This window comes from Hemiscyllium ocellatum, chromosome 31 (assembly GCF_020745735.1).
Source record: "Hemiscyllium ocellatum isolate sHemOce1 chromosome 31, sHemOce1.pat.X.cur, whole genome shotgun sequence".
NCBI lineage: Eukaryota > Metazoa > Chordata > Chondrichthyes > Orectolobiformes > Hemiscylliidae > Hemiscyllium > Hemiscyllium ocellatum.
The window spans coordinates 50215127-50229467 of NC_083431.1; the positions used below are offsets into that span (position 1 = coordinate 50215127).

At 47.7% G+C, this 14341-nt stretch overlaps 1 protein-coding gene across 3 annotated transcripts in view; it reads left to right on the plus strand.

The window, feature by feature from the left end:
• The first annotated feature begins 13072 nt into the window (after positions 1-13072).
• zzef1 (zinc finger, ZZ-type with EF hand domain 1) overlaps positions 13073-14341 on the plus strand; it is a 240311-nt gene continuing 239042 nt past the window's right edge. For all 3 annotated transcript variants that reach the window (XM_060848324.1, XM_060848326.1, XM_060848325.1), the window contains exon 1: positions 13073-13672. In XM_060848324.1, coding sequence (XP_060704307.1) covers positions 13238-13672 — 435 coding nt within the window. In that variant the 5' untranslated portion in view covers positions 13073-13237. The remainder of the gene's footprint in view (positions 13673-14341) is intronic.

A 14341-nucleotide genomic window follows, 5' to 3' on the forward strand; every position in this document is an offset into this window, starting at 1 on the left:
GAGTTAGGGTTAGGTTTAGGATTAGGGTTAGAGTTAGGGTTAGGGATAGCGTTAGGGGTTGGGTTAGGGCTAGGGTTAGAATTAGCGTTAGGGCTAGAGTTAGGGTTAGGGTTAGTGTTAAGGTAAGGGTAAGGGTTAGGGTTAGGGTTAGAATTAGGGCTAGAGGAAGGGTTAGTGCTTGTGTTAGGGTTAGAGTCAGTGTAAATGTTAGAGTTTGTTTTAGGGTTGGGGTTAGGGTTAGTGTTAGAGTTATGATTAGAGTTAGAGTTGTAGTAGTGTTAGAGTTTGGGTTAGGGTTAGGGTTAGGCTAAGGGCTAGAGTTAGCGTTTGGGTTAGTGTTAGAGTTAGGGTTAGGATTATGGTTGGAGTCAGGGTAAGGTTCAAGATTAGGGTTACGGTTAGGTTTAGGGTTGGAGTTAGGCTTAGGTTTAGTATTAGGGTTAGGATTAGGGTTAGATTGAGAGGTAGAGTTAGAGTTAGTGTTAGTGTTAGGGTTAGGGTTAGTGTAAGTGTTAGAGTTAGGCTTAGGTTTAGGTTTGGTTAAGGTTAGGGTTAGGACTTGTGTTAGAGTTAGAGTTAGACTTAGGTTGAGAGTTAGAGTTAGTGTTAGAGTTAGGGTTAGAGTTAAGGTTAGGGCTAACATTAGGGTTAAGGTTAAGATTAGTGTTAAGGTTAGGGTTAGAATTAGGCTTAGGGGTTGTGTTAGAGCTAGGGTTAAGGTTAGGGTTAGAGTTAGGCTTAGTGTTAAGGTTAGAGTTAATGCAAGTGTTATAGTTAGAGTTAGTATTAGAGTTAGGTTTAGGTATAGAGTTAGTGTGAGAGTTAAGATTAGGGTTAGGGTTAGGATTAGCGTTAGAGTTATGGTTAGTGTTAGAATTAGAGGTAGTGTTAGAATTAGGGTTAGGGTTAGAGTTAGTGTTAGGGTTAGTGTTAAAGATAGGGTTAGGGTTAGAGGAAGGTTAAGAATAGGGTTAGGATTAGGGTTAGGATTCATGTTAGGGTTGGGGATAGAGTTAGAGTTAGCGTTGTTAGGGTGAGGGTTAGGTTTAGGGTTAGGATTAGATCCTGGGTTAGGATTAGGATTAGAGGTAGGATTAGTGTTAGGTTTAGGGTTAGTGTTTGAGTTAGGGTTAGGGTCAGAGTTAGGGTTAATGTTAGAGTTAGGGTTATGGTTTGGGTAAGGTGTAGAGTTAGGGTTAGGATAAGGGCTAGTGTTAGAGTTAGGGTTAGGATTATGGTTGGGGTTAGGGTTAGGTTTGAGGTTAGGGTTAAGGTTAGGTTTAGGGTTAAAGTTAGGCTTAGGGTCAGTGTTAGAGTTAGGTTTTGGATTAGGGTTAGGGTTAGAGGTAGGGTAAGTGTTCGTGTTAGAGTTAGGGTTAGGTTTAGGGTTAAAGTTAAGTTGAGGGCTAGTTTTAGTGACAGAGTTAGGGTAGGGTTCGGGTTAGTGTTAAGAGTTAGGCTTAGATTTAAGGTTAGGGCTAAAGTTAGGTTAGTGTTAGGATTATTGGTAGGGTTAAGGTTAGGGTTAGAGCTAGGTTAGGGTAAGTGTTGGAGTTAGTGTTAGTTAGGGTTAGGTTTATGGTTAAGGTTTCTGTTACAGTTAGTAATAGAGTTAAGGTTCGGGTTAGGGCTAGTGTTAGAGTAAGGGCTACAGTTAGAGTTAGGGTGAGATTTAGATATAGGGTTAGGGTTAGAGTTAGGGTTAAGGATAGAGTACATGTTAGGGGTAGGGTTAGGTTTAGGGTTGGTGTTAGAGTTAGAGTTACGGTTAGTGTTAGAGTTAGGGTTAGGGTTAGGGTAAGTGTTAGAGTTAGTGTTAGATTTATGGTTAGGGTTAAAGTTAGGGTTAGGGCTTGTGTTAGTGATAGTGTTAGGTTAGGGTTAGGGCTAGTATTAGAGTTAGTGTTAATGTTAGAGTTAGAATTAGGGTTAGGGTTAGAGTTAGGCTTGAAGTTAAGGTTAGGGCTAAAGTTAGGTTAGTGTTAGGATTATTGTTAGGGTTAGGGTTAGAGCCAGTGTTAGGGTTCGGGTTAGGATTAGTGTTAGGTTTAGGGTTAGTGTTAGGGTTAGAGTAAGGACTAGAGTTAGTGTTAGAATGAGATTTAGGATTAGGGTTAGAGTTAGAGTACAGGTTAGGGTTATTGTTACGGTTTGGGTTAGGTTTAGAATTAGGGTAAAGGTTAGGGTAAGGGCTAGAGTTTGGGTTAGGGTTAGTGTTAGAGTTAGGATTAGGATTATGGTTGGGGTTAGGGTTAGGTTTAAGGTTAGGGTTCAGGTTAGGTTTAGGGTTAGAGTTAGGTTTAACGTTAGTGTTAGAGTTAGGTTTTGGGTTAGTGTTAGAGGTAGGCTAAGTGTTTGTGTTAGGGTTAGGTTTAGGGTAAGTGTAAGTGTTAGAGTTAGGGTTAGGTTTAGGGTTAGTGTAAAAGTTAGGGTTACTGCTAGTGTTAGTGATAGAGTTATAGGGTAGGGTTAGGATTAGAGTTACGGTTAGGCTTGTCATTAAGGTTAGGGCTAAAGATAAGTTTGGGTTAGGATCAGGGTTCGAGCTAGGGTTAGGGTTTGGGTTAGTGTAAGTGTTAGAGTTTGAGTTAGGGTTAGGTTTAGGGTTAGAGTTACTGTTACAGTTAGGTTTAGAGTTAGGGTTAGAATTAAGGTTAGGGTTAAGTTACGGTTCGTGTTAAGGTTGTGGTTAGAGTTAGATTTAGAGTTATGGTTAGAATAAGGGTGAGAGTTAGAAGAAGGGTGAGAGTTAGAGACAGGGTTAGGGTTAGGGTTTGATTAAGGGCTAGAGTTTTGGTTACAGTTAGGATTAGGGGTTGAGTTGGATTATGGGCTTGGGTTAAGATTAGAGTTAGGGTTAGGGTTGGAATTAGGGTTAGCTTTAGACTTAGTCTTAGAGTTAGAGTTAGGGTTAGTGTTAGAGTGAGAGTTAGAGTTAAAAAGTCAGGATCAGGTTTAGGTATAGGGCAAGGGTTCGAGTTAAGCTTAGGGTTAGAGTTAGGAGAAAGTGAGGACTGCAGATGCTGGAGACCGGAGTTGAAAAATGTAGTGCTGGAAAAACACAGCAGCCCAGGTAGCATCCGAGGAGCAGGAGAATCGATGTTTCGGACATAAGCCCTTCTTCCTGAAGAAGGGTTTATGCCCAAAACGTCGATTCTCCTGCTCCTTGGATGCTGCCTGGCCTGCTATGTTTTTCCAGCACTACATTTTTCAACTTAGGGTCAGAGTTAGCATAAGGTTTAAGGTTAGTGTTAGGAATAGGTTTTGCACTCGGGTTAGGGTTAGAGTTAGGTTTAGGGTTAGGGATGGAGTAGAGTTGGAGTTAGTCTTAGGGTTAGGTTTAGAGTTAGTTTTGGGGTAGAGTTGGAATATGGGTTAGGGTTAGGGTAAGTGTTATAGTTAGGATTAGGTTAGTGTTAGTGTTAGAGTTAGAGTCAGGTTTAGGTTTGGGGGAAGGGTTCGACTTAGGGTCAGGTTTAGGGTTGGGGTTAGCGATTGGGTTAGAGTTAGTGTTAGGTTTAGGGTTAGAGTTAGGCTTAAGGTTAGGGTTAATGGTACAGTTAAGGTTAGGCTTAAGGTTAGGGTTACAGTTAGCGTGAGGGTTAGTGTTAGTATAAGGGTTAGAGTTAGTGTTAGAGGAGAGTCAGGTTTATCTTTAGGGTGAGGGTTCAAGTTAGGGTTAGGTTTAGGGTTAGAGTTGGGGTTTGGCTTAAGGTTAGGGTTAATGTCAGTTAGGTTGTGGCTTATGGTTAGAGTTAGAGATAGTGTTAGTGTAAGGATTAGGGTTAGAGTTAGGATTAGAGTTAGAGTTAGGTTTAGAGTTAATATTAGAGTAAGAATTAGGGCTAGGGTTAGGGTTGGAGTTAGGGTGCCCATATCCTTCGAAACCCTTCCTATTCATATACCCATCCAGATGCCTCTTAAATGCTGTAATTGTACCAGCCTCCACCACTTAGAGTTAGGGCTTAAAAATGTGTTGCTGGAAAAGCGCAGCAGGTCAGGCAGCATCCAAGGAGAAGCATAAGCCCTTCTTCAGGAATGAGGAGGGTGTGCCAAAAGGGCCAAGATAAAAGGTAGGGAGGAGGGACTTGGTGGAGGGGCATTGGGAATGTGATAGGTGGAAGGAGGTGAGGGTGAGGGTGATAGGCCGGAGAGGGAGTGGGGGCGGAGAGGTCAGGAAGAAGATTGCAGGTCAAGAAGGCGGTGCTGAGTCTGAGTGTTGGGACTGAGAAAAGGTGGGGGGAGGAAGGTGGAGAAATCTGCATTCATCCATTTTGGTTGGAGGGTTCCTAGGCGGAAGATGAGGCGCTCTTCCTCCAGGCGTCGTGTTGCTATGGTCTGGCGATGGAGGAGGCCAAGGACCTGCATGTCCTTGGTGGAGTGGGAGGGGGAGTTAAAGGTTTCAGCCACAGGGCGGTTGGGTTGGTTGATGCGGGTGTCCCAGAGGTGTTCTCTAAAACGTTCCGCAAGTAGACGGCCTGTCTCCCCAATGTAGAGGAGGCCACATCGGGTGCAGCGGATGCAGTAAATGATGTGTGTGGAGGTGCAGGTGAATTTGTGATGGATATGGAAGGATCCCTTGGGACCTTTGCGGGAAGTGAAGGGGGAGGTGTGGGCGCAAGTTTTGCATTTTCTGCGGTTGCAGGGGAAGGTGCCGGGAGTGGAGGTTGGGTTGGTGGGGGGTGTGGACCTGACAAGGGAGTCGCGGAGGGAGTGGTCTTTCCGGAATGCTGATAGGGGTGGGGAGGGAAATATATCCCTGGTGGTGGGGTCCGTTTGGAGGTGGCGGAAATGATGAAGGATGATACGATGTATCTGGAGGTTGGTGGGGTGGTAGGTGAGGACCAGTGGTGTTCTGTCCTGGTGGCGATTGGAGAGGCGGGGTTCAAGGGCGGAGGAGCAGGAAGTGGAGGAGATGTGGTGGAGGGCATCGTCAACCACGTCTGGGGGGAAACTGCGGTCTTTGATGTAGGAGGCCATCTGGGTTGTTCGTTATTGGAATTGGTCCTCCTGGGAGCAGATGCGGTGAAGGTGAAGGAATTGAGAATATGGAATGGCGTTTTTACAGGGGGCAGAGTGGGAAGAGGTGTAATCTAGGTAGTTGTAGGAGTCAGTCGGTTTATAGTATACGTTATTTTTTGCCTAGCGGGCTAAGATAAACTTGACACTTCCTGAAGAAGGGCTTATGCCCGAAACGTCGATTCTCCTTCTCCTTTGACGCTGCCTGACCTGCTGCGCTTTTCCAGCAACACATTTTTAACCTCTGATCCCCAGCATCTGCAGTCCTGACTTTCTCCCACTTACAGTTAGGGTCAGGTTTATGTTTAGGGTAAGGGTTTGATTTAGGGTTCGGGTTAGGGTTAATGTTAGGGTTGGAGTTGGGGTTAGGTTTAGGGTTAGAGTTAGTGTTAGGCTTAAGGTTAGGGTTAATATTAGTTAGGTTTAGGCTTGGCATTCAGGTTAGAGTTAGGGTTAGTGTTAGGGTTAGGTTTAGGGTTAGGGTTAGTGTTAGGGTTGGAGTTAGCATTAGGTTTAGGGTTAGAGTTAGGTCAAAGTTTGTGAGAAGATTTGTAGCTCGGGTGCTCGTTGTTGTGGTTCTGTTTGCCGAGCTGGGAGTTTTTGTTGCAAACGTTTCGTCCCCTGTCTAGGTGACATCTTCAGTGCTTGGGAGCCTCCTGTGAAGCGCTTCTGTGCTGATTCCTCCAGCATTTATACTGGTTTGAATCTGCCGCTTCTGGTTGTCAGTTGCTGTCCGCTGCAGTGGCCGGTGTATATAGGGTCTAGATCAATGCGTCTGTTGATAGAATTTGTCGATGAGTGCCATGCCTCTAGGAATTCCCTGGCTGTTCTCTGTTTGGCCTGCCCTATAATAGTGGTGTTGTCCCAATCGAATTTGTGTTGTTTGTCATCTGAGTGTATGGCTACTAGGGATAGCTGGTCGTGTCGTTTCATGGCTAGTTGGTATTCATGGATGCGGGTTGTTAGCTGCCTTCCTGTTTGTCCTATGTAGTGTTTTGTGCAGTTCTTGCATGGGATTTTGTACACTACGTTGGTTTTGCTCATGCTGGGTATCGTGTCCTTTGTCCTGGTGAGTTGTTGTCTGAGGGTGACTGTTGGTTTGTGTGCTGTTATGAGTCCTAGTGGTCGCAGCAGTCTGGCTGTCAGTTCAGAAATGCTCCTGATGTATGGGAGTGTGGCCAGTCCTTTGGGTTGTGGCATGTCCTCATTTCGTTGTCTTTCCCTGCGGCATCTGTTGATGAAATTGCGCGGGTATCCGTTTTTGGTGAATACCTTGTATAGGTGTTCTTCTTCCTCTTTTTGTAGTTCAGGTGTGCTGCAGTGTGTTGAGGCCCTCTTGAATAATGTCCTGATGCAACTTCGTTTGTGTGTGTTGGGGTGGTTGCTTTCATAGTTCAGGACTTGGTCTGTGTGTGTGGCTTTTCTGTATACCTTCATGGTGAATTCTCCGTTTGGTGTTCTTGGTACCATCACGTCTAGGAATGGGAGCTGGTTGTCCTTTTCTTCCTCTCTCGTGAATCGGATTCCTGTGAGTTAGTGTTAGGCTTAGGGTTAGGGTTAATATTAGTTAGGTTTAGGCTTGGCATTAAGGTTGGAGTTAGGGTTAGTGTTAATGTAAGAGTTAGGGTTAGAATTAGGGTTAGCGTTAGAGTTATGTTTAGAGTTAGGGTTAGTGTTAGAGTTAGGGTGCTCATATCCTTCTAAAACCTTCCTATTCATATACCCATCCAGATGCCTCTTAAATGCTGTAATTGTACCAGCCTCTACCACTTTCTCTGACAGCTCATTCCTCACACGCAGCACCCTCTGCATGAAAAGGTTGCCCCTTCAATCCCTTTTATATCTTTCCCCTGTCATCTTAAACCTATGTCTTCTAGTTCTGGACTCCCCCGCCCCAGGGAAAACCCCCCTGTCTATTTACCCTATCCATCCCCCTCATGATCTATAAACCTCTATAACGTCACCCCCTCCAGCCTCCAACACTCCAGAGAAAACAACCCCATCTTATTCAGCCTCTCCCTCAAACCCTGGGAATATTCTTGTAAATCTTTCCTGAACCCTTTCAAGTTTCACAATCTCCTTCCTATAGCAGGGAGACCAGATTTGCACACAGTACTCCAAGAGTGGCCTCACCAATGTCCTGCACGGCTGCAACATGACCTCCCAACTCCTGTACTCAATGTACTGACCAATAAAGGAAAGCATACCAAACGGTTTCTTCACTATCCTATCAACCAGCGACTCTACTTTCAGGGAACTCTGAACCTGCACTCCAACGTCTCCATGTTTGTTCAACAAAATGAGCTGAATGGCTTCTGTGTTGTCACCATTCTGTACTTCTCTGACACCCACAATGGTAACAATTCTAGCTTTTTGAGTATCCCAACTTACTTGCTCCATTGTCAGTGACTGTGCCTTTAGCTGATTGGGTGGCAATCTGCAGAATTCCCTCCTTGCCTTTTGAAGATGCCATTTAAAATCTACCTCTTCGACCAAGATTTTCGTGATATGTTCTAATGGTTTTGTATCAAATTTTGCTTTATAATGTTCCTGTGAATTGTTTCAAATTGTTTTGATATGTTAAACATTCTTTAAAGTTCCTGTCACACAGTATTGTGATTTTTCAATCTTTCATGCTCTCTCTGACGCAGTAGTGGAAATTGATTTTATAGAAGCTTTAACAATTAGAATCATAAAATCCCTGCACTGCAGAAGACGCCCTTCAGTCCATCAAATCCACATCGACCGTCTGAAGAGTGTCTTGTCTGAGCATCCCACCTCTCACCCTGTAACCCTGCGTTTCCTGTGGCCAATCCATCTAACCTTTGGATACTGGGAGGAAACTGGAGCACCTGGTAGAAACCCATGTAGACTTGGGGAGAATGTGTAAAATCCACGTAGACAGTCGCCCGAGAGTGGAATTGAGATCAAACTCAGGTCCCTGGTCCCCTGAATATACTCAGACCACGTGGGAATTACTTGATGGGAAATATAAACAGAGTCAGAGAGTGGAAATGATTAGTTCCACGTGATGCAACACAATGGGTCGACGACCTCATGAGACCATAAGAAATAAGTATGGAAGGCCAATTGGCTCCTCTACTCCACAAACAATACAGAACGACCTCACGAATTCTGTGAATCTACGGGACTGCTTGAGGTCGGTGGACTGGTCCATATTCATGAACTCAGCAGCCAACGTATGCCACTACTGTTACAGGCATCGTGAGTAAGACTGCATGCCGAAGAAGTTAATCTGAACATTCCCTAACCGGAAACCATAGATAAACCAGAAGATCCACTCTGTATTGAAATCTAGGTCTGAGGCCTACCAGTTGGGCTATACTGGAAATCCAGGAGTGACCTTCGCAGTGCCATCAGAGATGCCAAGAGGCAATACCAAATTAAGCTTGACACCCAGACTAACCACATGAACACCCACTGTTTATGGCAAAGCTTATACGACATAACAAGGCGCAAAGGAAAGCTGAGCAGAATTACGGCCAACTGTATTTCCTGACCCGTCGAACTCAATGCATTCGATGCTCGTTTTGAACAGAAACGCAGTGAATCGATGTTACCCATCCCATCAGCCTCGGGTGCACCTGCACCCTCAGTCACCGCTGTTAGATGTTAGATCAGCCTTCTTGAGAGTGAACCCATTAAAAGCCACTGGCCTGGACAGAAGACTTGGTTGCACGCTCAGATCCTGTGTGGATCAACTGGCGGGAATATTCACTGACATCTTCAACCTCTCCTTACTACGATCTCAAGTCCCTACTTGCTTCAAGTAGACCACCATCATCCCAATACCAAAGAAAACTCATGCAGCGTGCCTCAGTGACGATTGCCCAGTGGCTCTGATCTCCATCATTACAAAGTGCTTTGAGAGGTTAGTCATAGCTACATCAACCACTGCCTCCCAGATTGCCTTGATACCTTGCAATTCACCTACTGATGCAACAGGTTCACGGTAGATACCATCAGCCTGGCCTCACAGAATCCCTGCAGTGTACAAGTCCACACCATGGAACATCTGGATAACAAGGATACCTACGTCAGGCGCCGATCCATTGACTACAGTTTCACCTTCAACACCATAGTTCCAAACAAACTCATTGCCAAACTCCGAGACCTAGATTTCAGCTCCCTGCTCTGAAACTGGATCCTTGACTTCTTGACCCGCAGACTGCAATCAATAAGAATAGACAAAAACACCTCCTCCACGATAATCCTCCATGCCAGTGCCCAACAAGGCTATGTACTCAGCTGCCTGTTGTACTCATTACACATTCACGACTGGGTGGGCAAATTCCCCACCAATAACGCCATAGTTATCGGTCAAATCTCAAACGCTGACACAACAGAGTACAGGAAGGAGATAGACTGTGTAGTGGCATGGCATAAACCTCTCTGTCTATGTCGACAGCATTTTGAAACAGATTGTACAGGGGACCCCCAGCTTCTGCCGCAACACTACAGATTTCTTACAGAAACTCAGCACCCACGGACTAGGGTTCGTGAACCGAGAAAATCCCTCGTCACAATGGATGTTTCTGCACTCTACACCAGCACCCCCCACAATGACGGCATCGATGCCAACCACCTCAGTACTCAACACCAACAACTGCCAATCTCCAAGCACCATCCTACAACTCATCCACTTCACCCTCAACCACAACATTTGACTACCAGTTCTACATCTGGACACATGGAACAGCCATTGGGACCAAATCTGCACCCTAATATGCCAACATTTTCACTCGAACAAGACTTCTTTTCTGCACAGGACCTCCAACTGACATGATGCACCAGATACATTGACGACATTTTCTTCCTCAGGACCCATAGCGAGGAGTCACTGAAACAACTACACAGTGATATCAACACATTCAATCCCACCATCAGAATTACCAAGCACCATTCTTTAGTACCTACCTCATTTCTGGACACACACATCTCCATCAAGGATGGACACCTCAGTACCTCACTCTACTGCAAACCCAAGGATAATCTCATGCTGCTGCACTTTCCAGCTTCTACCCTAAACATATTAAAACAGCCATCCCCTACAGACTACCCTATGCATACATAGGATCTCATCAGATGAGGAGGAATGTGACAGACACCTGAAGGTGCTGAAGGATGCTCTCATAAGAACATGGTACAATGCTCAATTCATCGATCGCCAGTTCTGACATGCCACAGTGACAAACCATGGTGACCTCTTCAGGAGACAGACATGGGATACGACTGATAGGTACCCTTTGTTGACCAGTACTTCCCAGGAGCGGAAAAACTACACCATGTTCTTCACTGCCTGCAACACATTATCAATGAGGATAAGCACCTCGCCAAGACCTTTGTTACACCTCCACTTCAAGCCTTTAAACAATCACCAATCTTTAAACAGACCACAAGCAGACTGCCCAGCCATCAGGCCAACGTTAACCACAATATCACACAACCCTGTCATGGCAACCACTGCAAGATGTGTCAGAATATCGACATGGACACCACCATTACACATGGGGACACCACCCATCATGCACAGGGCAGGTACTCATGTGACTCGAGTAAAAAATGAGGTCTGCAGATGCTGGAGATCACAGCTGCAAATGTGTTGCTGGTCAAAGCACAGCAGGTTAGGCAGCATCTCAGGAATAGAGAAGGGCTTATGCTCGAAACGTCGAATTCTCTATTCCTGAGATGCTGCCTAACCTGCTGTGCTTTGACCAGCAACACATTTGCAGCACTCATGTGACTCGGCCAATGTTGTCTCTCTCATACACTGCAGGCAAAGATGCCCTGAGGCATGGTATAATAGCGAGACCAGGCAGACGCTACAACAACAGATGAATGCACACTGCATAAAAATTGCCAGTCAGGGGTGTTGCATCCCAGTTGCAGAATACTTCAGTGGTCAGGGATATTCAGCCTTATATCTTCGGGTGACCATCATCCAAGGTGGACTTTGGAATATGCAAGAACAGAGTGACCAAGCAGAGGCTGATAGCCAAGTTTGGTACCCATGAGGATGGCTTCAACTGGGACCTTGGGTTCATGTCACACTACAGGTGACTCCATTGCACAAACACACACTCTTACATACTCATGCATAACCTGTCTCATACACACACACCCCTCACAGACATATACTCCATCCCTCACACACACAAACAAACTCTTTCAGGCATACTCACACTGACATGCAGACATTCACACTCTCTCTCATGCATGCGCACACACATATATGTAAGTGTATGGGGTGAATTTGCATTTGCAGAATTATATTTGCAGACATACTTTATTTTGCTCAAAAAGCGCACAATCTAGAACATAGAACATAGAAAAATACAGCGCAGTACAGGCCCTTCGGCCCTCGATGTTGCGCCGACCAAAGTCTACCTAACCTACACTAGCCCAATAACCTCCATATGCCTATCCAATGCCCGCTTAAATGACCATAAAGAGGGAGAGTCCACCACTGCTACTGGCAGGGCATTCCATGAACTCACAACCCGCTGAGTAAAGAATCTACCCCTAACATCTGTCCTATACCTACCACCCCTTAATTTAAAACTGTGTCCCCTAGTAACAGCTGACTCCATTAACAGAAAAAGGTTCTCAGTGTCTACCCTATCTAAACCCCTAATCATCTTGTACACCTCTATCAAATCTCCCCAAACCTTCTTTTTCTCCAATGAGAACAGCCCCAAGTGCCTCAGCCTTTCCTCATACGATCTTCCTACCATACCAGGCAACATCCTGGTAAACCTCCTCTGCACTCGTTCCAGTGCCTCCACATCCTTCCTATAGTATGGCAACCAAAACTGCACACAATACTCCAGACGAGGCCGCACCAGAGTCTTATACAGTTGCAACATGACCTCAGGACTCTGGAACTGAATTCCTCTACCAATAAAGCCCAGTACACCATATGCCTTCTTCACAGCTCTATTTACCTGGGTGGCAACTTTCAGAGATCTGTGTACATGGACACCAAGATCCCTCTGCTCATCCACACTACCAAGTAGCCTACCATTAGCCCAGTAATCCATCTTCTTGTTACTCCTACCAAAGTGAATGACTTCACACTTAGCTACATTAAACTCCATTTGCCACCTTTCTGCCCAGATCTGCAACTTATCTATATTCCGCTGTAACCTGCCACATCCTTCTTCGCTGTCCACAACTCCACCGACTTTCGTGTCATCCGCAAACTTGCTCACCCATCTTTCAAGCCCCTTCTCTAGATCATTTATAAAGATGACAAACAGCAATGGTCCCAAAACAGATCCTTGTGGAACACTGCTAGTAACTGCACTCCAAGATGAACCTATTCCATCAACAACTACCCTCTGTCTCCTTCCAGCCAGCCAATTCCTAATCCAAACCTCTAATGCACCCTCAATGCCATACCGCCGTAGTTTTTGCATTAGCCTACCATGCAGGCAGCCAATCCATGTGACATTTTATAAATTCCTCCTTTGGAAAGAGAACCAGTCTGACTTAAGATTGGGACGCAGGCAGACTCTAATATTCCTGAAGAAGGGCTTATGCCCGAAGCGTCAAATTTCCTGTTCCTTGGATGCTGCCTGACCTGCTGTGCTTTAACCAGCAACACATTTTCAGACTCTAATCTCAGCGCATTGTCTGAGCCGAGATGTCATTTTTAAAAAAAAATAAAACCTGAAGTTATCTTGAGAATGTGACTTGAAAGAAGTTCTGGGATTTACATGTTAATGAATGGAAACCAACAACCCACTCTAAAAGATGAAAAACTTAGCAACAATTTAGGTTTATTGAACATATAGTTTTAGTTGCATGACATAGTGATCATTTACTCTAAAATCTGTGTTCTATGATCCTGCCCCAGTACCCACCTGATGAAGGGGCAGCGCTCTGAAAGCTAGTGCCTCCATCAACCTGTTGGACTGGAGCCTGGGGCTGTGTGGGTGTAACTTCCGGTCGCAAGGCTGAGGTCGTGCTCCAGAATCCGGCAGTGTCGTGAAGCGGCCCCAGAATCCGGCAGTGTCGTGCAGGGAAACAGGTGAAGCCGGAAGTGTGTGGTGAGGCGGGCCGGGGGAGGCCGGCGGTGTGTCGTGAAGCGGCTCCGGAAGCCGGCAGTGTCGTGAGGCGGACCCGGTAGTGGAGCAGCCGGGAGCCGGTGTGTGAGGGAAGGCGGCGCGGAGCGGGGACAGCGGCGAGGCCGGGCATGGGCAACACGGAGAGCGCGGGCGCCGGGCAGCCCGACTGCGCCGAGGACGAGGAGGAGGATGAGGAGCAGCAGCGGCAGCAGGACAGTGAGCGGGGCTCGGCCAAGGCCGGCTTCCCGGCGCCAGGCCCGGACGGAGGGCCCGAGGCGGCGGCGGCGGCGGAGGGAGGAGGCCCCGGCCCCGGCCCCGGCCCCGGGCCCGGGCCCGGGCTCGGCTGCGGGCCCAGCGCTGACATGTTGCTGCAGCAGCAGCGGCTGCGGGAGGCGGCCGCCAAGGTGCGGGATGAAGTGTGTGAGAATGTGGTGCAGCAGCATCACAGCCACCTGATCCGCTGGCTGGAGGAGCGGCTGGCCCGCGGGGAGGACACCATCCGGATGGCGCAGTTCTGTGACCTGCTCGCCACCAGGTTCGCCATCAAGGAGGAGTGTGAGGAGGTGAGGGACACACCGGGGGGGGGGGAGAGAGGGACACACCGGGGGGGGGGGGGAGAGAGAGGGACACACCGGGGGGGGGGGGGGAGAGAGAGGGACACACCGGGGGGGGGGGGGGGGGGAGAGAGAGGGACACACCGGGGGGGGGGGGGGGGGGGGGGAGAGAGAGAGAGGGACACACCGGGTTAGAGAGAGAGAGAGAGAGAGAGAGGGACACACCGGGAGAGAGGGAGAGAGAGAGAGAGGGACACACCGGGTTAGAGAGAGAGAGAGAGGGACACACCGGGTTAGAGAGAGAGAGAGGGACACACCGGGTTAGAGAGAGAGAGAGGGACACACCGGGGGGGGGGGGGGAGAGAGAGGGACACACCGGGGGGGGGGGGGAGAGAGAGAGGGAGACACACCGGGGGGGGGGGGGGAGAGAGAGGGGGACACACCGGGGGGGGGGAGAGAGAGAGGGACACACCGGGTTAGAGAGGAGAGAGAGAGAGAGGGACACCGGGGGGGTCCCGGGGGGGATGACTCCGGGAGGGAGCGGACAAGGGCTCAGCGCAGTCACACACTCCCCACCCCCCCCCCCCCCACACAGGCGCCACCCCCCCCCCCCACCCACACACAGGCGCCACCACCCCCCCCCCCCCCCCCACACAGGCGCCACCACCCCCCCCACCC